This window comes from Cuculus canorus, chromosome 11 (assembly GCF_017976375.1).
Source record: "Cuculus canorus isolate bCucCan1 chromosome 11, bCucCan1.pri, whole genome shotgun sequence".
In the NCBI taxonomy this organism is placed as follows: domain Eukaryota; kingdom Metazoa; phylum Chordata; class Aves; order Cuculiformes; family Cuculidae; genus Cuculus; species Cuculus canorus.
In genome coordinates, this window is record NC_071411.1 from 3714417 (window position 1) to 3737738 (window position 23322).

The 23322-nt window shown below is 61.0% G+C and overlaps 3 protein-coding genes across 6 annotated transcripts; 1 reads left to right on the forward strand and 2 right to left on the reverse strand.

Moving 5' to 3' along the window:
- Positions 1 to 249: 249 nt before the first annotated feature.
- On the reverse strand, positions 250 to 19151 carry HYAL3 (hyaluronidase 3). 3 transcript variants are annotated; one of them, XM_054076597.1, is made up of 4 exons: positions 18756 to 19151; positions 1525 to 2454; positions 837 to 926; positions 250 to 701 (listed from the first exon to the last, which is right to left on the reverse strand). In XM_054076597.1, exons 2-4 carry the CDS (start codon positions 2419 to 2421, stop codon positions 354 to 356), a joined length of 1335 nt encoding a protein of 444 aa, XP_053932572.1. In that variant the 5' UTR covers positions 2422 to 2454; positions 18756 to 19151; the 3' UTR covers positions 250 to 353. The 3 variants fall into 3 exon arrangements, with proteins under 3 accessions (XP_053932572.1, XP_053932570.1, XP_053932571.1); XM_054076595.1 differs by lacking the exon at positions 18756 to 19151 and adding an exon at positions 15032 to 15139; XM_054076596.1 differs by lacking the exon at positions 18756 to 19151 and adding an exon at positions 3417 to 3538.
- Positions 2424 to 5713, reverse strand: NAA80 (N-alpha-acetyltransferase 80, NatH catalytic subunit). Of its 2 annotated transcripts, XM_054076598.1 has the most exons (3): positions 5589 to 5674; positions 5106 to 5224; positions 2424 to 4170 (listed from the first exon to the last, which is right to left on the reverse strand). In XM_054076598.1, exons 1-3 carry the CDS (start codon positions 5591 to 5593, stop codon positions 3437 to 3439), a joined length of 858 nt encoding a protein of 285 aa, XP_053932573.1. In that variant the 5' UTR covers positions 5594 to 5674; the 3' UTR covers positions 2424 to 3436. The 2 variants fall into 2 exon arrangements, with proteins under 2 accessions (XP_053932573.1, XP_053932574.1); XM_054076599.1 differs by lacking the exon at positions 5106 to 5224 and having other exon boundaries at positions 5589 to 5713.
- Positions 19152 to 19567: 416 nt separating the features above from the next.
- RRP9 (ribosomal RNA processing 9, U3 small nucleolar RNA binding protein) lies at positions 19568 to 23263 on the forward strand. Its single transcript, XM_054076863.1, has 15 exons — positions 19568 to 19651; positions 19730 to 19812; positions 20170 to 20285; positions 20367 to 20446; positions 20562 to 20603; positions 20793 to 20919; positions 21124 to 21248; positions 21498 to 21590; positions 21695 to 21795; positions 21886 to 22020; positions 22202 to 22264; positions 22344 to 22489; positions 22594 to 22673; positions 22795 to 22868; positions 22957 to 23263. Exons 1-15 carry the CDS (start codon positions 19568 to 19570, stop codon positions 23060 to 23062), a joined length of 1455 nt encoding a protein of 484 aa, XP_053932838.1. The 3' UTR covers positions 23063 to 23263.
- Positions 23264 to 23322: the final 59 nt, after the last annotated feature.

A 23322-nucleotide genomic window follows, 5' to 3' on the forward strand; every position in this document is an offset into this window, starting at 1 on the left:
GGCGCAGTCAAGGCTGCTGGCAGCATGGTGCCAGCATGGCAATGGGAGAGCAGCCTGTGGCAGTGTCCCGCGTCCCCTTCCCAGGGCAAAGGGGCTGCCAGCTCACTGTGGGATTGCAGTGACAACAGGGCAGAGCTTGCATGGGGAAACTGAGGCACAGGTGGGCCCAGCCAGAGCCAAACTGGAGTTTCTGCCACCCCTTGGCAGCAATGGCAATTGTGCCCAGCCTGGGAGCATGAAGGTGTTGCCCCAACTTTGCCCACAAGGACCATGCTAACTGTGCCAGGATTTATTTAAGTTAATGAGATTGTAGCCCTGCCAAGGTGGGGGACTGCAGTGGTCCATGACCGTGGTCACCAGCCCCACGCAGCCCGTGGCAGGCAGGTGTTGGGCGGCGGGAGGTCATTGTGCCTGTAGACGCTGTGAACAGGTGCCAGGCAGGAGGTGGCAGGGCTGGGCTGGACTCGCCGGGCACAGCCCTCGCCGGACCAGCCACGGTAACAGTGGCAGCGGAAAAAGCCCAGCGAGGCGGTGCCAGAGCCAAGGTGCAGGAGGCTGCCCAGGTCGTGCGGCTGCCGGCGCACGCAGCGCCCGTGCCCATGGCACTGCCTGTCACTGCACTGCTGAGCTGCCGCCGTCACGTTGGCCACGTAGGGACCCAGGGTGGACACGAGGTAGTGGCGCAGGCTGGCACAGCTTTCCTGGGGGAGAAGAACCAGTGAGAACCCACCCTAGCGCTGGGGTGTCTCCAGCCACCCCTCCATGGTGGCCACACGGGCTGCGGCTGTCCCTCATGTCCCCTCTTGCTGCCCAGTGCAGCGAGGAGCCGTACTCACAGCTGAGCGGGAGTACGACAGGTCTCCCCAGAGCACGAGTCCGGCTGCACCCAGCGCTGCGCTCTCCCCGATGGTGTCCACCAGATCAGCCTGCCAGGGAAAGAGATAGGACTGGGATCAGAGAATTGTTTGGTTGGGAAAGACCTTTGAGATCGTCCACTAATGAACTGTGCACCTTGTCTGCCTGTCCTTTAAATCCCTCCAGGGATGGGGACTCCACCACCTCCCCGAGCAGCTGTGCCAGGGCCTGAGAACCTTTTTGGTGAAATTTTTCCTGATGTCCAATCCAAACCTGCCCTGGTGTAACTTGAGGCCATTTCCTCTTGGCCTATTGTTGTCACTTGGGAGAAGAGACCAACATCCACCTCACTACAAACTCCTTTCAGAGTTGTAGACAGTGATGAGGTTCCCCCTCAGCCTTCTTTTCTCCAGGCTAAACAACCCCAGTGCCCTCAGCTGCTCCTCACAACCCTTGTTCTCCAGCCCCTTCCCCAGCTCCGTTCCCCTTCTCTGGATGTACTCCAGCTCCTCAATGTCCTTTGGGTGAGGGCCCCAAAACTGAACCCAGGATTCGAGGTACAGCCTCCCCAGTGCTGAGTCCAGGGGTGCAATCCCTTCCCCGGTCCTGGATGGGGGGCACAGAACACATCCCAGTGCTGAGCAGGACCCCCAACCCCGTGATCCTTACCAGCTCCAGGAATCGGGGTGAGCGGCGGAAGGAGAGGCGGGAGTAGGCGACCACGGGCAGGAGCCCACTGGCCCCGAAGGTGGCCACGCGCAGAGCCTCGCGCAGGCGGTGGTGCACATAGCGGCGGCGCAGGGTGGGCGGCAGCGCTGGCGGAAGGTAGATGCTGGGGTAGAGGGCAGCCGAGGCGGCCCAGAGCCAGCCCAGCTGGTTGTTGCGCTGCACCTCTGCCGGCTGGCACTGCCCAGTGTAGTTGGCATACTTGGCCCAGTTGCGGTTGAGGCAGTCAGGAAAGCCATAGAAGCCCCAGAGCCCCTCTGGGTGCACAGTTTGACCCAACAGAAGCGTCTCCTCCATCAGAGCCTGCGCCGCCTGCTCAAACTCCCGCTGAGCCAGCCGGCGCTGCCACCGTGCTGGCAGGAGCCCGTGTCGGTCCTGCACCCACTGCTCTGAGGCCGCCCGATAGATGCGCTTGGACCCCCAGTTTTGGGTCCAGAGAGGCTTCCACTCCTCCCAGTCCACGACAGCCAGACCGTAGAAAGCAGGGCGCAGGAGGTGGTGGATGTCCTTGGCCGCCCTGGCGAGGTGGGCGCCGAGGGGGACCCGCTGGGGAATGCCCCCATTGTGGGGGATGCCCTGCCGCGACAGGTAGGGGTACAGCCCAAACTTGTTCTTGTAGAAGATGGTGATGTTCTGGCCGGTGAAGTGGCCATCCCGGTTCTCCACGATGCCATAGTCGCCGAGCGGCAGCCCCACACCGAAGCGGCGCTGGCAGCGGCCAGAGGGGATGTTCCACACCACAGCGAAGGGCTGCCCGCCTGCCAGGGGCTCCGGTGCCGCGCTCTGCCTGCTGGCCGTGCCCAGCGCCAGGCACAGCCACAGCGCCAGCGCTGGCACCATGCTGTGTCCCCAGCTGCCTGCGAGGCCGGCACCCTGCAGGGAAAGGAGAGTGGTGGGGGGCAGGCAGCGGGCACCCTGGCCGTGCTGGCACTGCCGCCCTGGCACGTGGTGGGTTGCATCGTCCACGGGAGCTGAGCTGCCCCACAGACATGTGCCACCCACCCCAAAATCTCATGGGACTGAGCAAACCTGGGGCTTTCAGACACCCCTGCCTGCTGCGTCCTGGTGCCCAGAGCCCCTGCCTGTGCTACCGCAGCCATGGCACGGCTCTGGTGTGGCACCACAAGCCACCAACCCTGGTGCCTGCTTCCCTGCTGGCTCCTTTCCCTGCCTGGCACAGGCACACCATGACCCTCTCTTCCCAATTCCATAGTGGGGCCGTGCCAGGCTGGGTACCCAGGCTGAACCCACCAGGAGACGTGGTGGAGCCAGAGGGGCAGCGCTGTCCCCCCCAGCAGAGCCAGAGGGCACCCGATGCCCCTGCCCGCTGCCACCAGGGGATTAGAGGGGCCACATGACACAGCAAGGACAGCGCTAATCCCCACTCTCCCTGACCTTCCCGCTCCCACTGCTGTGCTCCCAGCCCTTGCTGGCCCTGGGGAGGGGCCTGGCCAGCTGCCCCCGTCACAGCACAACCCACTCTGCCCTGCGCTGCTCCCCGCGCTGCCCCTCCAGCCACCGTGTGCCTCAGTTTCCCCAGGCTGCTCAGCAGGGAGAGCAGCAGCCACACTGGTGGATCTGATGTGCCATCAGCCCCAGCTGCCCCACAGCGAGTCCCCGGCACGGAGGAAACACTGGTGGCGTTGGGCACTGCTTGTGGACCAGTGCCAACCCCAGTATGGGGTAGGCTTGGCTCCCTGCCAGGCTGGTGGTCCAAGAACCTCGCCGGAGCAGAGCCAGCACCCACCCCAGCGCCAGGGCAAACCAGGAAGGCTGGTGCCAGCCCGGAAGAACGGCAGGCATTCAGGCAGCGCTCAAGCGCTGCTTTTAATCACCGGCTTGGGGCACCGTCCCCTCAGATGTCCTTCTTCATCCAGAAGATGGGCAGCCCTTTGGCATCGCGGTGGGGGGTCTCCAGGAGGTTCTGCCCGCAGCTCTCGGCCAGGACCCCCCTCGCCCAGACCACAGTGGGTGGCGGGGGCGGCGGGGGGGCGGCAGGAGGCAGGAGGAGAGGTGGAGAGGTGGAAGGCACCCTTGGCTTGGTGACGGTGGCAGCGCTTGGAGGGGCGGAGAAGAGCCGCAGCACCTCGGTGGGTATGGCGGGGCTGAGGAAGGCCACATTCTGCACTGGCTCGCCCAGGACGAAGCCCAGGTGGGCGTAGAAATGCTGCTTGTCGTGGGTGGTGAGGTGCAGGCAGCCGAAGCCCCGCTCCCTCGCCCACTGCTCGGTGGCTTCCATCAGCCGCCGCCCGTAGCCCTGGCCACGCAGCGCACGGGCCACCACCACGCTCTCCACGAAGAGGTCACGGGGCCGGCCGGCCACGCGAGAGAGACGGACATGGCCCACAAGCTGGCAGGGACCCTCGTGGGCAGCCGGGGCCGTGGCAGGCGCCTCGGCGGGACTGCGGCTCCGCAGCAGCAGCAGGCACGTGGGGAAGGCGTCTGAGGAGCGCTGGAGCCTGTGCAGCCGCGACGCCCGGCTCTTGCCCCACTCCTCGCCCAGCAGCTCGGCGCACGCCTCCAGCAGCTCCGGCCTCCGGTGCAGGGGGACGAGGCTGAGCTCCTCCGACCCGGAGCCCATTCTTCTCACTGAGAGGAGACCAAGCAGGCCACAGCTTAGAGGTGGCATGAGACAGACGGTGTGCATTCCCCCCAGCCCAGCACTGGCCCCAGCGCAGGATGGCTCCCCAAGATTGGCTTGCAGGGTTAGTGGCGGGTCCAGGGGTCAAATGACAGCACTGTGGTGGGGAAGCGGCGCGTGGAACCTGTGCCATGAGACCTCCGGGCAGGTCTGGCACAGCTGAGCCAGCAGAGGGGCAGGGGCAGGATGCACGGGGCTGGCCTTGCCCCCTCCCCAGCCCTGCCACCACCTCCTGCCACCTCAGCACCTGCCTGAGGCCGTCCAGCTCGTCACACGCGTGTCCCCAGCCTGCGAGAGGGGACTGCAGCGCCACGGAGCTGAGGTGGCCCCAGCGATGCCATGGGGGCTCGGGAAGGCGGGTTCCCCTCTCCCAGCCTGGCAGCCGTTCCCCTTGCAAAGGAGAAGCCGCAGGCAGCGGGCAGGAGGAACCAACTGGAGTCGAGCAAACTGCACCGCTTCCCCCTCAGGCGGGTTGGGGGCCTGGCCCTGACCCCAGCATGCTCCAGGCACTGCCCAAAGTCACCTCCCCAGCTCTAAGACCCCTGACTGCCAGCCCAGCCTGTGCTCCCGCTCCCGAGTCCAAGCAGCGCTCCAAGGCCCCACCAGCACCCCCAGGCTGGGGATGCTTTCTCTTCTGCTCCCCAGCAAACCCACGTGGGGACCCTGCCAGCACCAATCTGTATGTGGGGAAGCCTGGGTGAAGGGGGAAGCCCCCCAACCCCTGCCCACCTGCCTGCGAGTACCTGCGAGCGCCCTGCCAAGCTTTCCCCAGCCTGGTGCCCGGCTTCCACCTCATGCCACTCTCCAGCCCCTGCCAGAGCCACAGCACTGCCCACCCTGCCTGCGCCCACCCTGCCCACCTTCACCCCCTGCTCACGCTCACCCTGCTGTGGCTGCCAGCTCCTGCGCCCTCGGTGCCTGCGCGGCAGCAGGGCAGGAAGCAACCCAGGCTCATGACCAACCGCAGCACCCGGTTCTGCCTCCCCAGCATGAATGACACGTCTGTCGAGGGCCCCAAGTGACTCTGCTGCACCCAAACCAGACGGCACCTCCACTGAGGGCACCCCACACCACCCCCTATCACTGCATCCACACCCACATGTGGTCCGCAACCTCCCACGGCATCACCCAGCTGATCGCTGTCCCCACCCCATGGCTGCACCTCCAGAACACATGGCCTCCTTCCTATCACTGACCAATCACTGACCTAACACCAACCCTGTCAATGAACATCATCATTCTCACCGCTGACTCCAACGCCGACCCAGCCCTGACCCCATCACCAACCCATACTAACCCCATTACCAACCCCATCAATGACCACCACTGATTATATCACTGACCCCATCACCAACGCAACACCGACCTCATCAACGACCATCACTGATTCCAGCTCTGACCCCATCACGGACCCATACTAGCCCCATCAATTAACACTGACTCCACCAATGACTCCATCACCGACCCCATCACTGACCCACACCAACCCCTCTCTGAACCCATCACCAACCCCATCAGTGACCCACACAACCCCTCTCTGAACCCATCACCAACCCCATCAATGACCCACACCAACCCCTCTCTGAACCCATCACCAACCCCATCAGTGACCCACACCAACCCCTCTCTGAACCCATCATCAACCCCATCACTGACCCACACCAACCCCTCTCTGAACCCATCACCAACCCCATCAGTGACCCACACCAACCCCTCTCTGAACCCATCACCAACCCCATCAGTGACCCACACAACCCCTCTCTGAACCCATCACCAACCCCATCAGTGACCCACACAACCCTCTCTGAACCCATCACCAACCCCATCAATGACCCACACCAACCCCTCTCTGAACCCATCACCAACCCCATCAGTGACCCACACCAACCCCTCTCTGAACCCATCATCAACCCCATCACTGACCCACACCAACCCCTCTCTGAACCCATCACCAACCCCATCAGTGACCCACACCAACCCCTCTCTGAACCCATCACCAACCCCATCAGTGACCCACACAACCCCTCTCTGAACCCATCACCAACCCCATCAGTGACCCACACCAACCCCCCTCTGAACCCATCACCAACCCCATCAGTGACCCACACCAACCCCTCTCTGAACCCATCACCAACCCCATCAGTGACCCACACAACCCCTCTCTGAACCCATCACCAACCCCATCAGTGACCCACACCAACCCCTCTCTGAACCCATCATCAACCCCATCACTGACCCACACCAACCCCTCTCTGAACCCATCACCAACCGCATCAATGACCCACACCAACCCCTTTCTGACTCCACCACCAACCCCACCACCAACCCACTCCAATCCCTCTCTACTCCCATTACCGATCCCATCACCAGGCCCATCACCGCCCCACCTCGCCCGCCCTCTGCCCGCACCCCGAGCCCCCCCGAGCCCCTCTCTGCCCGCACCCCGAGCCCCTCCGCCGCCCCCCCGTACCGCCCGGCGGTGCCGCTGTCTCCGCCCCTTCCGCCGCCGCTCCCCCGCCCCGCCCCGCCCCCCCCCCGCCCGGCTCCCCCCGGGGCGCGGCTGTCACAGCAGAGTCATAGAATAGTTTGGGTTGGAAGCGACCTTAAAGCCCATCCAGTCCCACCCTCTGCCACGGGCAGGGACACCTCCCACCAGCCCAGGCTGCCCAAGGCCCATCCAACCTGGCCTGGAACCCCCCCAGGGATGGGGCAGCCACAGCTTCCCTGGGCAACCTGGGCCAGGGCCTCCCCGCCCTCATGGTGAAGAAATTCCTCCTTCTCTCTCGTCTAAATCTGCCCCTCCCCAGTTTATACCCGTTCCCCCTCGTCCGATCGCTACAAGCCTTTATGAATAGTCCCTCTCCAGCTTTCCTGTAGGCCCCATCACTGACCATCACCCACCATTGCCGACTCCATGACATCACTGACCACCACTGACCCCACCAAACACCACCAACCTCAACGACCCCATCACTAACCCCATCACCAACCCCACCACTGACCATCACCCACCCCATCATTGACCCTATAACCAACCCCACCACCCATCCCATCCTTGACCCCATAACTGACCCTGCCAACCACCCATCAGTGACCCATACCGACCCCATCTCCAGCCCCATCAGTGACCCCATCACGGATCTGATCATCAACTGTTAAAGGATTTTCACCAGACAGTGGTGAACTCTAGGCTTGCTTTATCCATAACTCAGAGGTGGGCCGTCACCTCAGTGAGTGGCAAAGGCCCACACCAAATCATCAGATATTTCTATATTTCAACATAACATTATACAAGAGAGATTTTCTTTGCAAAGTTCTTGGTGTTTTTCCTTGTGCTCCTGGTTCTTTTTTCTTCATTAACTCAAAAGTCCACAAAAGGCCACTTTGATGATTCATCTCAGCTCTCTCGTTTTGGTTCTCCCTCAGAAGTGATGCTTCAACAGGTCACGTTCCTCCTCTGGTCGTAAAAGTCACTTGTCTTCTTGAGACACATCTATCCTCCTTTAAACCTCAAAGAAAAAACCTCGAGCTGTTCCACTAACTCGTGCCTCTCTCTAGTCTGTGCCTACACTCAAAACCAGGTTGACCTTTCAATCATCCGTTACCATCAAATCCAATCCCTCTGTTCTAGGTCTGGTATTTCTTACACAATCTGCTGATTCAGCTGGACTGGGGCTGCACATGGGACAACCGAGCAGTGTTCTCGTAGTCGTCATAAAGATTCATTTCCAACACCGGTTCTTCTTATATTCTTAATACAATACTTATCACAATCAACTACCAATAATATCTTAGTCCTACATGGATATAGTCATCATATTTCCTCATTTCCCTTAACCCCCATCTCTGACCCCATCTCCAACTCTATCACCAACCACAGACCTCATAACCGACCCCATCACCTCAGACACCGCCACCCCACCACAGCCCCACACTGGGCCCAACCATGCCGTGGGTCCCAGGGGGCAGATCCTCCCTCCCCTTGGTTCCAGGACAATCGGCAGCACCATGGCAACCGTTACTGGGGAACCCAACAGTAACTGGGGAACCCAACCGGGGACTCCCTCAGTCGTGATCTGTCGCGGCTGCGTGCAGGAGTGCGTCCCGCATCCCTGTGTGCATTCTCAGCCTTTCCAGCGAGAGACGCCCCGTGGACCTTGTCCCTGGCCTCGTGTGGAAGCGAGCAGAGCCTTGTCTGTGTCTCCACTCACCCTAGCCACAGGTGAGGGTGGCACCATGCCCCTGAGCAAGGGGACAGAGGGGTCCCTGCACCAAGGGGGATGTCCCTGTTACAGATCGACCCAGTCCCACAGCGCGAGGAGAAGGAAGAGGGAGTCAGTCCCGTCTTTCTGGGGCAACGAGGGGTCCACGGAGCTCAGGGGCAGCAGGAGGAGTCCTGGGAAGGGGGAGATCAGGGGTCTTGGGCGGGAGACATTGGGGCAGATTGTGACATCATCACCTGGCCCTGGCCCCAGTGTCTGGGAGGACGGTGTTGGGATGCAGTAGGAGTGAGGAGCCCCCCTTAGCAGAGCCTTGTCTGCCCCACTGTCCCCGGCAGAGCTGCCCGGTTCTCATAGGATCCCCTCTGTCCTTTTGTCTCTCCCACAGGATGGCGAAGAGACTCCCTGTCCACCCTAGAGAGGAGTGGGAGGAGAAAAAACAGCCAACCTTGAAGAGACCCTCTGTCCACCCTAGAGAGGCGAGGGTGGACACAAACCAACCTGCCTCGAGGAGAGCCCCTGTCCACCCTAGGGAGGCATGGGTGGACACAAACCAACCTGCGTCCAGGAGAGCCCCTGTCCACCCTAGGGAGGCATGGGTGGACACAAACCAACCTGCGTCCAGGAGAATCCCTGTCCACCCCAGGTTGGCGCGAGTGAAGAAAAACCAACCTGCCTCACCTCGCAATGCCAAGCCACAGCCCAGAGAGGTGTGCGTGGCCCAGAGCCTGCAGGCAGGTGAGTGCCTAGAGGCTGCAGGCAGGAGCTGCCCACCTTGCCCACAGCGGGCAGGGAGCCAGCCCTGTCCCATACACCAGTATCCCAGCCTTGAGCCAGTGCTGGTGGATCCCCAGGAACTGGGCAGAGAGCTCAGGGTTGCCCGCTGCCTGACCTCCAGCCTTGCCTGCTCTCTCTTGGTCAGATCCGCACAGCTCCCCCTTGGCTGCAGACAATGTGGAGGAGGATAACCTCAGCATTATCCAAGCCTTCCTCGAGAAAAGACCAAAGGTATCAGTGGCCACTTGTGCACCTGTGTTCCCAGGCCGGTCTTTCTGCCCCTGTCCTGTGCTCAGAAGGTGCCGAGGCAGTGGTGCCCCTCAAGTGTCTCTCCCTGCTGACGCTGTCTGTCCATCTGTGCCCTCCCTGGCTGACAGGAAAAGGACCAGAAGCTGAAGTTTCTGGCCTCCATCTGCATGAGCTGCAGCAAGGACACAGCTGAGCGGGATATGCTTTGCTTCAGCAAGCTGGAGTTGGTGGACGCTATCAAGGTGAGAGGATGGGCCGCCAGCTTGCGGCAGGGGCAGTGGGCAGAGGTACAGACCCGGGGACAGAAGAGGGCTTGGCTGGGTAAGGGTGGGTGGATGAGTGCTGTTCCAGGTCTCCATGGCAGGGGGGTTGGAACTGAATGATCTTTGAGGTCCCTTCCAACCCAAACTATTCTATGATTCTATGATTCTCCATCCTTGTAGATGTTCTAAAGCCACCTGGGTGGCTTGGCTGGAGAAAGGGCTTGGATACAATGATGTTTGCAGGTCCCTCAGCCAATCTGTGGCTCTGTGATGGGCACAGCCCAAGCCACCACGGGGCTTGGGACCACTGGGTGCTTGGTGGGGAGGGATTGTTAGGATGGGGGCACCAAGGCTCTGCCAGCCCTGCAGAAGGAGACTGCCCCATCCTGACCCGTCCCACCCTGTTGTGCCCCGCAGGCGCTGCTGGAAGAGACGTCTATTAGACCCCTGGACACCACGGTGCAGCAGCAAGCCATGCTGGCCATCATCTCCATGAGGTACCTGCCCCAGCCTCTAGCTTGGCCTTCCCCGGTGCCGGCTGGCCCCAGTGGACCTGGTCCCAGCTGGGGGGCATCCCTAGTCCTGGGTCTGAGATGGAGGCAGGCAGCAGGGCAGGGAGTGCCACAGGGTTTTCCCACCAAAGGCCAGTGTCAGAGTCCTGGGGGCTTGAGATGTCACTCACAGCGTGGGGATCAGCCCAGGTCTCCAATCCCGGCTCTGCCTCCTCCTTGCTGGGTCTGAAGAGCACCTCTCTGTCCCCACCACAGCAGAGCAAGGCTGCTTTTGCAGAAGAAGAAGAACAGCCTCCTCCACCTCTGCTTCTGCAGCACCTTCTACTTGCCTGCACACACGGACCCCCACGACAAGCTGGCTGTCCTTTACTCCCAGGTATGCTAAGGGGCGAACCACAGGGAACTTCCCCACCCCGGGACCCCTTCCTGGACACCACAGGGCTATGACCATCTGCCCCCAGCTTTCCGGGGCTGCCCCCACCACTCTGTACCCTTTGCAGACCCTGGCCGTGATGGACAACATGCTGCAGGAGCTGGTACGCACTGCTGGCAGACATGGCCTCCTGGAGCTGCAGGATATCTTTCAGGTCTGTCCTTGGCACAGGGGCCCCATGGGCAGTGCCCCCCAGCTTGAGCAGTGCCCCCCCCCAGCACTTGGAGGGGAGCAGGGAATATCCCTCCTTCCCCACCTGCTTCCCCCACTGCCGTCTGCCTCCTGGCTGCTGCCAGAGCCCCTTCTCCTCCTGCCCCAGCCCAGGCCACCCCTGCAGCCTTGCCCCCTGCCCGTCCTGCCCAACACTCTCTCCCCAGATGGACCCGACTTTCTGGCAAGAGCAGCCCAGCCCTGGGGTTTTCCTCCTCTGGCTTCACCATGGGCCGTATCCCAGAGCCCCCACCGCAGATCCCCAGGGAGGTGGTCACCACAAAGCCTTGGGTGGGGGGCAGAGGGACATTTTTTGGGAGGAGTGAGTGGAAGGCAGCAGAGGCGGCTGCAGGAGCGGGACGTGACAACCTGCCTGGCCGCAGCAGGTTGCTGCAGAGGGCAAGAAGTGCATGTGCTGCATCCAGAGCACGCCTGGCAATGCCGTGCTGTGCCCTGCCACCTCCCTGGCACAACAGCAGCTTTTCTCCTCACAGCTCCTACTGCCCTACACCATTTCCCAGCCGGCAGTGGTGCAGGAGAGGGCCATGGCGCGGATTGTTGAGCTGACCAAGCTGATGACCAACTACCCTTTGCTGGAGGTACTGAGCTCCCGGTCTGCGCAGCCCCAGTCCCTCATCCCTGTGCTCCTGAGCCCCAGCAGCTCCTGGGGAAGCTGGCACTCAGTCAGTAGGAGGTTGGGAGCAGGGGGCTTTGCCCTGTCCTGTCCATGCCTTGTTCTGGGCTGCTGCCTGCTTGCTCTTACCTTGTGCCAGAGCTCACCCTGTCCCCACGCTGCCTCTCTGCCCTTAGGTCTGCCCCTGCTTTCTACAAGCCACAGATCTCCAACATAAATGCTCGAAGAAATATCACTTTAGGTTGCTGGGGAAGCTGCTGGCTCATCTCACCCTAAGCTGCACTTGCAAGCACAAAGGGACATGCCTCGAGGCTGCAGAAGCTCTTCATCATCTGCACATCTTCATCCTGCAGCACTTAAGTAAGAGAAGCTGCGTCGGGCTCTCCTTGGGAAGAGAAAGCCTGATCCAACCTGCCTGCCTGCCCACACTCTGAAAAGTCGCTTCCCTTCACCCCTGCTCACAACAGCCCTGGGTCCTCCCTGGGTGCCCTCTTTCTTCACCAGTGACTTTTCAGACCGATGCTCTCAGACTGCACCTCCAGCTCTGCCCCCTCTCTCTGAGCATCTCGTTTTGCTCCTCCCCAGGCAAGTTTCCCTGGCTGCGCGGCAGAGAGCAGCTCCGTTTCCAAGAGGGTGAGCTAGAGAGGGAGCCCCAGCAACCTTCAGAGATCGCTTACGCCGAGAAAAACTTGGTAAGAGGTGCCTTCAGGTCCTGGCCAGGGGCGTCAGCACGCGATGCATCGGGATGATGGGGGCTTGTGCAGTTCCTGAGAAAAAGTCCCCAGCGAGCTCCTGTTCCTTGCAGGACCTTGAGCCCCACCGTCGGTCTCCTCCCTGGCACAGCCTGGCTCTGCATCCTACTCTCACTGCACAGCCAAGATGCTCTGGGTGAGGCTCTAGGTGACAAACGTCCCTTCCTCTCCTTCATCCTGCAGATGTTCATGAAGTTCCTCCAGCCCTCCCAACAGACCGACATCATGCTCATGGCCATAAAAAACATGAGACACCCAAGAGCCTACCCCATAGACCTGGTGGTCCACATGGTGGACGTCCTTCTGGTGGACCCTGCCTTCCAGCAGGAGCACGTGAGTAGCCCACGGGTGGCACAACCGATGCTCCAGCCCACCCGTTCCCCCTCTGGCTCCATGCCTGGCCAGCACTGAGGCCACCTCAAGTGTACATACCGCAGCAGGAATGGAAGCAGCTCCCAGCAGGAGCTGGGAAAACAGCCACCCTCACCCTGCCTAATGTTCCCACTCGTATCTCAGGTGCTGAACATCATGCAGGCCATCCATGAAAACCTGCATTTCATCATGGAGGAGGCAGCGGTCAACAGCCTGAACTGTGTTTTGCTAGCGCTGATGCACAAACACCCCAGCCAGACAACAGTCAGCCTGCTGGAGTGCTCCCCAATGTGCACTTGGTATGGGGTACACCAGCCTTTGGGGCGCCTCTCAAACTAGGAAAGGGGCCCCCAGACCCTCCCAAGAGAATTCAGCCCTGCCACCCTCCAGGGTGTCCCCACTGACAGAGCTCTGGATCCCTGCAGTGTCGCCACGTCCATGTGGAAGGTGATAGTCAGCAGTCCCCATGATGCGGAAATGGTGCTCTTGGAGCTAATCAGAATTCTGCTGAACCAGTCGCCGCGCAAGACCTCTATCACGTACAACCCACGCATCCTCTCCATGGCTGTGAGTTGCTGGATGAGGCCTCGCTGTCCTCCGGGGCTGCTCTCAGTTACCTGGGCCCCGGCTTCCCTTCCCTGCCCTCCTCAACCCTCAACCTCCCCAGGAGTATGGGTACATCTCAGTGTCGGGATGTCTTCTGCAGGCAGCCACGACAATAAGCAAGATCCTCTTGCAGCCCAACTGCCTGTGGAAGGCAGAGTCCGTTTTCCCCCAGCTTTTCCTGGCACTACTTTTCCAAGTGTCATTCACCAATGAGCTGACGCTGCAGGAGGTGAACATCTTCTGGAGCACGCATCAACACGGTCCAGTCTCTCCAGTCAGGTGCTCAATCCCTGTCCTCCCATGCCTGCCAGCCAGGCAGAGCTGAGCCAGGTGACCCAATGGGAGCTGGACATTGCTCTTTGTGCAGGTCTGCTGTGTGGTCCATGCGAACGCTGCTCCACCACATGGGCTTTGAGAGCCAGGTGCTGGCCGTCGAGAAAAAGGGTGGCTGGGATGCCCTGGTCAGCACCCAGACCAACCTCACGGGAGTACGTGTCCTAGCCAGGTGAGAGCCCCTTCTCCTCACTCCTCAGAGACCCGCTGCCCCACACACCACCCCTTCCCTTGAGGCTGATGGCAGGAGCCTCCCCGATGCGCAGAGAAAGGGCTGCAGACCGGGGATGTCCAGCCTGCTGCAAACCTCCAAGAGATGTGCCTGCCTGTCTCAGGCCTGACAGTGCCTCCTTCCCCTTGCCAGGGAGATGATGAAGATGCCCAAAACACTGTTTTCTACCATCTTCTGCCAGCTGGCAGAGCTCCTTCATGAGGAGGACTCCAACTGGGAGACGGTCGCTATGGTCTTCCTGGTCGAGGTGAGCCTGGTGGCACCGCTCCAAGCTCCCTCTGATGCTCGGCTCTCCCATGCCCACTGCTGTGGGGGGAGCTGGGGCAGCAAGTGGGCTTTGGTTGGTACCAGGGTGGAGAAGGCGAGCAACCAGCGCACTGTGGTGTGGGACACGGGGGCTCTCCACCGTCCCTGCCTCCTCCATCTGTGCTTGGTCTTGCCCCAACATCCTTGCCATGAGTTGGTGGTTGGAGCCAGCATCGCACCTCACCAGCTCCTGCTGTGCGTGTTTCAGATGATGAGCTCTCCCAGCCTCAACGAAGAGCTGGACTGTGTCCTGGACTTCTTCCCCATCTATATGAGGAGCCCCTGCCTGGGAATGCGCAGACTGGTGCTCGAGGGCATCCTCAAGCTCCTTGCTAGGCCCTCCACAGTGAGTAGCGGGCAGCCGGGACAGCCAGGACAGCAGCCTGGGGTGGAGCAGTGGGTAACGCAGTGGCTCAGGCTTTTCTGGGCACTGGAAGCTGTCCCGGCTGTTTCTCGCCCTCGTAACCTGTGCTGCCTGCTGAGGAGCCAGCGGGGAGGGCAGCGTTCCTGGCGAAGGTTTTCATCCTTGCGATCAGTCGATGTTTTACAAAAAGAAGCCGATGTGTCTCCCATAGGAAAGGAAAACCCTCGCCCTGCTGCCGATCGTCATGGAGCAGCTGCAGGAGGATGACAGTGGTACCCTAACCCTGGCCCTGATCGTATTGGGCAACACGATCCACATGCTGCAGGTGAAGGCGCGCAGCCTCACAGCTCTGGCGCTGGCTGAGAAGCTCCAGCCGCTCTTTGACAATGTAAGGCTGGGAGAGAGCCCCACACCCCCTCAACGGGCACCTCCATTCGTACCTCCCATCACATCCCCCATGCTTTGCCCCCAGTTCCCATCGCTGCCCTCAGCGTCTCCAAGTGGCGTCCCAAGGGATGTCCATCTCCATGACAGCCCCTTGCTCACCATGGACTTGGGGCTGAGGTCCTCCTCCCCTTCTCTCGCAGGAGTCGAGCACTGTGAGGAAACTGTCCATTCAAGTCTTCGAAAAGGCGATGGAGTGCATTTTGGTCACTGGAAGGAGGGAGATGAAAAAAGAGGTGTGGAAGAGCCTGCTGCCACTGCTCTTTCACACTCACGACGAGGACGAGAGCGTGGGCAAGGTGCGATTCCCAACCTAACCAGTTGTTTGGGCAGGAACGCTGGCACTGGATCCTTCCAATGTGTGTCACTACTGAGCCTCTAGGACCAGGCAGATCCCCCTTCCCTGCCCAGCACCGCCCTTCTCCTCCCGCTGCCCAGATGGATGGGGAAGTGGCTCCCTTTCCCACCTGGCTCCCACCACACGTGGCCTGACGTGGGTCCCTGCAGCCCCAGACACTGGGCGATGGTGCTGCAGTGGCTTGGAGCCTCCAAGGCCAAAACGTTGAAGCCACGATGGGCTCTCAGCTAGAGAGGGTGGCTGCCCTTAGCTTCCCCCGCGGTGCCACACATGGTGGTAGCATCAGTCCTCAGCTGGTGCGTCCTCCCTGTCGGGGCCAGGACAGGCTCTGAGCCCTGCCAAGAGGGCAGACACAGGGTCCTGTGGCCCCAGCAGTGGTGGTGGCATCTCTGCTTCTCGCCAGGCCTCCCAGCAAGCCCTCAGCAGAGCTGGCCAGTTCCTGAAGTGGAGTGAGCTGGTGGAAGTGGCCGAGACCGCAGAGACGAGCAAGATCAATGAGTGTCTGGTAAGCACAGCCCCAACACCCCTGGGATGCACCCTGGGCAAGCCCTGCCCTGTGCCAAGCACTGGGGACCAAGGGCTGTGCTCCTACAGCTGCACGTACCCTGCCACAGCAGGCTCTGCTCCAGGCTGTCCTCAACCCCAGGGTCCCAAAGGGAACCTTGCCACCAGGATGACACCACAACCTCCCCGAGGAGCTCTCAGCTCCCTCCAAACCTCAGTGCCACATGGCAAGGAGCTGGGCATGTTGTAAAATCATAGAATCCCTCGGTTGAAAAAGACCTTTGAGATCATCAGGTCCAATCGTACCTGTCCACTACTAAATCCATGACCTGCCTGAGGGAAGGACATGGGCGGGTGGACAGTCTGACTGGGGGCAGCTCTGTGCCAACTCTGCACCTTTCTCCTCACTCCAGCTGGCCAAGAAAGGCAACGTCGAGCAGTACCTGCAGCAAAGCCAACTCTACCTGCAGAACCCACAGGAGCCCCTGCGGCTGGAGGCTGTCAGGTTCATTGGTGAGCCACGAGCCCCGGGGTCCCTTCCTCTCCCACAGTCCTTGTGAGCCAGCACAGGACTTGAGGGGCGCCACTTCACCTCCTCCCAGCCCTGCCTGCGCAAGTAGGGCTGGCAGGAGGCTCATCTGTCCCCTCCCTGATGCTGCATCCCCGGGGTCAGCCCTCCGCAGGGAGCTGTGCAGCGGGGCAGGCTGGGGGGCAGTGGGGGTCCCTGACAGGTTGTGTTCTCCCAGGATTCCTTGGACGACAAGTGAATAACAAGAAGTTGGAGAACATCATGGAGCGTGAGTGAGGGTGGTGGGGGGGAGGAAGGACCCTGGCATCAAGCTCCCTACCAGCCCGGGCAAATGGGGGCTCTGCTCTCAGTGCATCTCTGGGGTGGAGGTGTTTCTGGAGTGGGTATTCCTGACCAGCAACATCCAGCCCAGCCTCCCCCGGGTTCCCTCCTGGCCCAGAGAATCATGGGGTGCAATGTGCCCTGCCTGGAAGGGACACAGGGCTGCCACTTCATCCCTGCTGCTTTGTCCCTACAGTCCTGCAACGAGCAAAGAAAGACAAGAGCCCCATGGTCTGCTGCCTGGCGACTCAGATGACCAACATCCTTAAAGAAAGAAAGCCGAAGCTGAGCTTTAGCCTACCACGGCTGAGCTTACTGCTGCCGAAGACAGTGACGAGGTGGTTCTCAGCGTCACATCACTCCCCTTGAAGCTGCCAAAGAGGGCTATTGCTTTGCCGAGTCACAGGGTAGAAGGGAGTGAGATGGAGAGCTGGTGGCCACTCCACATCAGCGGCCACATCAACACCCACGTGTGCAGCAGGAGTGACCGGGGGAGAATGAGCTAGTCATTACGTCTCTGCTACTTGTCTTCCTATCGGGATGACCAAACTGGACCCTGGTCACCCCTCCCACATATCAACGCAAGTATGCAGAGTTGTACCACAGCCACAGAACGAAGAATTGGAGGTGATCCTGAAAACAGGAGTATTAGAATCATATAGAATCACCAGGTTGGAAAGGACCCACCGGATCATCGAGTCCAACCATTCTTAACACTCACTAAACCATGCCCCTAAGCACTTCATCCACCCATTCCTTAAACACCTTCAGGGAAGGTGACTCGACCCCCTCCCTGGGCAGCTGTTCCAGTGCCCGATGACTCTTCCTGTGAAACTTTTTTTTCTGATATCCAGCCTGAACCTCCCCTGGCGGAGCTTCAGGCCATTCCCCCTTGTCCTGTCCTCTGTCACTTGGAAGAAGAGCCCAGCTCCCTCTTCTCCACAACCTCTTTTCAGGTAGTTGTAGAGAGTAATAAGATTTATGAATAAAAATATGTTGTACTTGGATAACTTATGGATGTGGAAACCATGAGTTTTGAGTTGGAAGTAGGTTGATGTACAACCCTGGAATTTTTCTGATCCCTACACATTGGTGGAGGTGGCACTAGCAGGGGGGCAAAGCAACACACCGTGTCCTCTACCACTGGTGCCACTGGCCAAAGGTAAAGAAAAGCTGGGCCCACTGATACCCCAGGTATTCTCATTCCAAGAGAAGGAACCCCAAGAAGGGTTACAAGAGAATGAGAGGAGCGAGTCACAATTGGAGCTCCCTCTCAGCTAGTCTGAGACCCCCACTGACATCAATATAACATCATGGATATAGTCCCTCACAAACCCTTATAGAATTCTAATGTTGGTCTAGACTTAAGCTTATACGTTTGACTTAGAATTGTAACATTATAAGTAATAAACTAAATGTTTAAGTGCAGTTCTGGGTCCTACTCTGTCTCCTTCTGTGCGTGACACTCAGCCACCTGCAAAGAATCTACTCAGAGAACCATAGAATAGTTTGGGTTGGAAGGGACCTTAAAGATCATCATGGGCCCCAGCAGCCCCCCACCATGTGGACCTGCCGGCCTGGCAGCGTCACAGACTGTTCTGCTTCACAAGGAGCAGTGGCTCCATCCCAAAATCACAGTGCTGCTTTCCCTGTCACGAGAGCCTCCCGCGTGGCAGGGCCAGCAGGTTCGGCCCTGGGGGGGAGCAGCCAGCCAGGCTCAAGGAGGACATCAGAGAAGAGTTTGGGTTGGAAGGGACCTTAAACCTATCCAGTTCCAATCCCCCTGCCGTGGGCAGGGACACCTCCCACCAGACCAGGCTGCCCAAGGCCCATCCAACCTGGCCTGGAACACCTCCAGGGATGGGGCAGACACAGCTTCTCTGGGCAACCTGTGCCAGGGCCTCACCACTCTCAGCATGAAGAAATTCCTCCTTATGTCCAGTCTAAATCTGCCCCTTTCCAGTTTACACCCATTCCCCCTCGTCCTATCCCCACAAGCCTTTATGAACAGCCCCTCTCCAGCTTTCCTGTAGCCCCTTCAGGTGCTGGAAGGTCGCTATAAGGCCTCCTCAGAGCCTTCTCTTCTCCAGGCCGAACCACCCCAACTCTCTCACCTGTCCTGGGATGGTAGGCGCTCCAGCCCTCCAACCCTCTTTGTAACCTCCTCTGGACCCGTTCCAACAGTTCCATCTCCTTCTTACGTTGAGGATTCCAGACCTGGACACAGGACTGCAGATGAGGTCTCGCAAGAGAGGGACAGAGGGCAGAATCCCCTCCCTCGCCCTGCAGGCCACGCTGCTTTTGCTCACGCAGGGACAGAGCAGCAGCACCAGCCAGAGGATGCTCTGCAGGCCGGCACACCGCTGGGGTCCCCCAAAAGGACTGAGAGGAAAGAAGAGCCCCCCCCCGAAGCTCGGCCGCCCCCAGCGAGCAGCGCCGCCCTGTCAGCGCCCCGGGACGGAGCCCGCGCACACGCAGCCACGGGGCGAGGGAGGGGCCGCCCGCCAACAGCCCAGAGACGGGGAGGGGGCGCGGCCTCCCGCCCACAGCCAATAGGAACGGGGGGCGTGGCCTATAGGCCGCAGCGAAGAGGAAGGGGAGGTGTGGCCTGTCGGGCACAGGCAAAGGGGAGGGAAGGGGCGTGGCCTGGTCTCCGCAGCCAATAGAAATGTGATGGAGCGTGGCCTGTCCTCGTATTGCTAATAGGAGCGGGGGGGGGAAGTGGCTTGTTTGTCCGCAGCCATTAGGAACGGGGAGGAGTGGCTTGCCGGCCCGTAGGCAATGGGTGTGGGATGGCCGCGGCCCGTCCGTCTACAGCCAATAGAAATGGGAAGGGGCGCGGTCTGTCCGCACGCTGGAATGGGAACGGGAGGGGGCGTGGCCTGCGGGCCGCGGGCGGTGCGGCGGCTCCACGTGCGGCGGCAGCATGGCGGCGGCGGCGGGGGGCGGCAGGAGGGCCCAGGGCCCGCGGGGGGCGGCGGGGCGGCGGCGGCGGCCGCGGGCGGCAGCGGTGAGGGTCTCCCCCGGCGGGTTCCCCTCCCGTTCGTCCTCCATCTTGTCCCTTCCCATTGATCGTCCCGTCCCGCAGGTCCCGGGCGCCGAGGGGAGGCCGCGGGCGGCAGCCGGCCGGGCCGTCGACGAAGAGGTGTCCAGCGAGTCCGAGACGGAGAGGTGAGGGCTGCGCCGGGGGGTCGGTACCGGTACTAGGGGGCGTGCCGGTGTCACTGGGGGCGCCGGTGGAGGTGCCGGTACCGGTGGGAGTGCCGATGCCAGTACCGGTGCTGATGCCGGCGTTGGTGGGGGTGCCGGTGGTTGGGGGGGGGCCGGTGGGGATGTCGGTGGTTGTGGGGGTGTCGGTGGTTGGGGGTGTCGGTGGTTGGGGGGGTGTCGGTGGGAGTGTCGGTGGTTGGGGGGGTGTTGGTGGTTGGGGGGGTGTCGGTGTTGGTGGTTGGGGCGCCGGTGGGGGGGCCGGTGGTTGTGGGGGTGTCGGTGGTTGTGGGGGTGTCGGTGCTCACGCGTGTCCCACAGCCCGTTGCTGGGCCGGCGGCGGCGGGAGGCAGCAGAGGAGGAAGAGGTGGACGAGACGCCGCAGGAGAAGAAGCTGCGCCTGGCCAAGCAGTACCTGGAGGAGCTCCGCCAGTACGGTGAGTTCCGGTGCCCCACCGGTGCCCCGGTGGGGTGGCACGGTCGCTGAGCCCAGCCCTCACCCCCCGTGTCTGCCGCAGAGGAGGAGCGGGCGGCAGATGAGGAAGAGGAGGAGACCCAACTGGTGGATCTCATCGGTGACCGGCTGAAGGAGGATGTGGTGAGCAGGGGGTCAGGTCCGTCCCCTCGGTCCCAGTGGTGGCGGCCGGCTGTGCCCCCCTCCCGTGGGTCCGGAGCCGGGGCTGCCTCTGCTGAACATCCCGCTTCTTCCCCAGCTCGAGCAGAAAGGCCGGTTGCAGCGCTTCGTTGCCAAAGACGTAAGTGCTTAGTGCCAGGCGTGCCAGCCTTGGGGGACACTCAGGCATGGCCACAACCAGCATGTGCCAGCTATGGGACCAGGGTGCCGTCTGCTGGCGCCCTGGAGAAGGGATGGTGCCATGCTCTGGTGCTCCCATTCCTGGGGAAGCGACCAGGGTGTCCCAGGTCACATCCTGCTCTCCCTGCAGGTGCAGCCTCCAGATCCAGCCAGCATCCGAGTGCTGCGAGGGCACCAGCTGCCTGTCACCTGCCTTGTCATCTCTCCGGATGACAAGTTCATCTTTTCTGCTTCCAAGGATGGCTCCCTCATCAAATGCAAGTGTTCCCTTTGGGCTGCGACTGGCTATTTCCCCAGCCTGAACCCTGCAGGGATCCCGCAGAAGGACCAAGGGTGCCCACCGAGGTGGCTTGGTCCAAGGATGTGCACGTGCATCCTTTTAGGCTCTATGGGAGGCTCACTGGTGTTTTCCGGAGCGGTGGGAAGCTCTCAGGGGGGTGACAGTGATGCCTTTCCTTCAGGGGAGGTGGAGAGTGGGAAGAGGCTGTGCATGGTACCCGGCGGGAAGAAGGGCAGTGAGGAGCGGCACTTGGGGCACGCGTCCCACATCCTGTGCATGGCCATCTCGTCAGACGGCAAGTACCTGGTACGGGAGAGGGGGCTGACACTGCTGTGTGGGGCAGGGGGGTGATGGTGGGAAGTGCATCTCCTCCCAGGGTCTTGGGGAACAGCATCTCACGCCCAGGTGTACTTCGCTGGGTTACAGCAGCCTCTGCCTCCACTGCAGTCAAGAATGGGTCCCTCTGACCCCAAAAGCACATGGAGTAGGAGCAGAGGCTGGGGCGGCCTTGGGTCCCTGAGGGACAGGTCTCAGGTGTCTTCTGTGTTCCGTCAGGCTACGGGTGACAGGAACAAGCTGATCATGATCTGGGATGCAGCCACCTGCAAGCGGCTGCACATCTTCACTGGGCACCGTGACGCTGTCTCGGTGAGTTGAGGGCATCGGCTGTGACACCTGCAGGGCCAGGCAGCACTGTCCTCCCTGGTGCCCCTCACTGTTGTCCCCATGTCCGTCCTTCTGTCCGTCTGCAGGGCCTGTCCTTCCGGAAGAACACGCACCAGCTGTACAGCGCCTCCCATGACCGCAGTGTCAAGGTCTGGAATGTGGCGGAGAACGCATACATGGAGACCCTGTAAGACCTGAGGGAGGTGACCCCAGTGACCCTCCCTTGCCTGGGAGAGGAAATGTCCCAACCACAGCTCTTTGTTGTCTCCTCCTCCAGGTTTGGGCACCAAGATATCATCACAGGGCTGGACAGTCTGAGCCGGGACTGCTGCGTGACGGCGGGGGGACGGGACGGCACCGTGCGGCTCTGGAAGATCCCTGAGGAGTCACAGCTCGTGTTTTGTGGGCACCAGTAGGTCTGGGGTGGGAGAGGAGGTTGTGGGCAGGCAGTTCTGGCCTGGGCAGTAGTGTGGCAGTGCCAAGCATCACCGAGAGTCCCTCTGGGGATGTTGATGCCCCAGTGAGCCCTTGTCTCCTAAATAGGATCCCAAAAGACACTTGTCACTGATGGTAGTTGCCTGGTCTCTTTGTAGGGGCTCCATTGACTGCATCCAACTCATCAATGAGGAGCACATGGTGTCGGGGGCCGATGACGGGTAGGCACGAGGCCAGGGCGGTGCTGGGGGTGGGCAGGCGGTGCCTGCGTGGCCCCCTCACCCCTCCCATCCCTTGTAGGTCCATAGCCCTGTGGGGGCTGACGAAGAAGAAGCCACTGGCTCTGGCCCGGCAGGCGCACGGCATGCGGGAAGCCCAGGGCCTGCAGGAACCATACTGGATCTCAGCTGTGGCTGCGCTGCGCAACAGTGACCTCCTGGCTACAGGTGTGAGGCAGTCGCTTTGGAGCAGGGTTTTAGGGGTGCAGGATGGGGGCTTCTGCTCTGTTTGCTGTTTTGGGGTGCATGGCAGTCTCCTCTCTCTGCCCCAGGCTCTCACAGTGCCAGCGTGAAGCTCTGGAAGTGCGGTGAGGGATTTCGGAAGCTGGAGCCCCTCTGGGACATCCCCTTGGTATGGACGGGGAGGTTAGGGATGCTGGAACTGGACTGGGAGGGTCTTTCGGCAGGGCTCCCCACCTTGGGCAGTGGGAGGAGGTGGTGGGAGCTCCTCACCCTGCCTTATCCCTCTCCAGGTGGGTTTTGTCAACAGCCTCAAGTTCTCAGCAACCGGTGATTTCCTGGTGGCCGGCGTTGGGCAGGAGCACCGGTACCGTCCCCCCTCCCCAGCCCTGCCAAGGGGCGCAGTGCCCGCTTCTCCAGGGCTTGGTGGTGACCCGCATCTCTCTCATCTACAGGCTTGGACGGTGGTGGAGACTCAAAGAAGCCAAAAATTGCATCTGCATCATCCCCCTGAAGCGGATGGCAGCAGCCCCCAGTCCTGAAGCCTCCGACAGCTCCTAAACCGCTCGCCCTGGAGCTGTGAGAGCCGAGTCATTAAACCTTGACCCTGGAGCTGAAGCCCCCATCCTTGGTGCAGCCACATCCTTGGCTGGCAGGACATGAGGGGGGTGTTGTGTGCTCCCTTGCCCCTGCTGGCCCCTATATAGCGACGTGACTCTGCCCTCTGCGAGGGTTTATCCCCTTCCTTCAGGTTTGGCTGGACCTGAGCTCTTTTTTTTTTTTTCTTAAATAAAAAAAACACTTTATTTGCATAAATTACA

What these genes read in the sequence shown, in the direction of transcription:
- NAA80 (XM_054076598.1), bottom strand. An exon ending in GAGCTGGCAGCCACAGCAGG is followed by an intron (nt 4,171 to 5,105) that starts GTGAGCGTGAGC and finishes GTCTCCTCTCAG; the next exon opens with TGAGAAGAATGGGCTCCGGG.
- HYAL3 (XM_054076595.1), bottom strand. An exon ending in CACCCCGATTCCTGGAGCTG is followed by an intron (nt 927 to 1,524) that starts GTAAGGATCACG and finishes TTTCCCTGGCAG; the next exon opens with GCTGATCTGGTGGACACCAT. An exon ending in TGTCGTACTCCCGCTCAGCT is followed by an intron (nt 702 to 836) that starts GTGAGTACGGCT and finishes CTTCTCCCCCAG; the next exon opens with GAAAGCTGTGCCAGCCTGCG.
- RRP9 (XM_054076863.1), top strand. Translation starts at nt 19,568, where the DNA reads ATGGCGGCGGCGGCGGGGGGCGGCAGGAGGGCCCAGGGCCCGCGGGGG. An exon ending in ACCGGCTGAAGGAGGATGTG is followed by an intron (nt 20,447 to 20,561) that starts GTGAGCAGGGGG and finishes CTTCTTCCCCAG; the next exon opens with CTCGAGCAGAAAGGCCGGTT. An exon ending in CAGTGACCTCCTGGCTACAG is followed by an intron (nt 22,490 to 22,593) that starts GTGTGAGGCAGT and finishes TCTCTGCCCCAG; the next exon opens with GCTCTCACAGTGCCAGCGTG.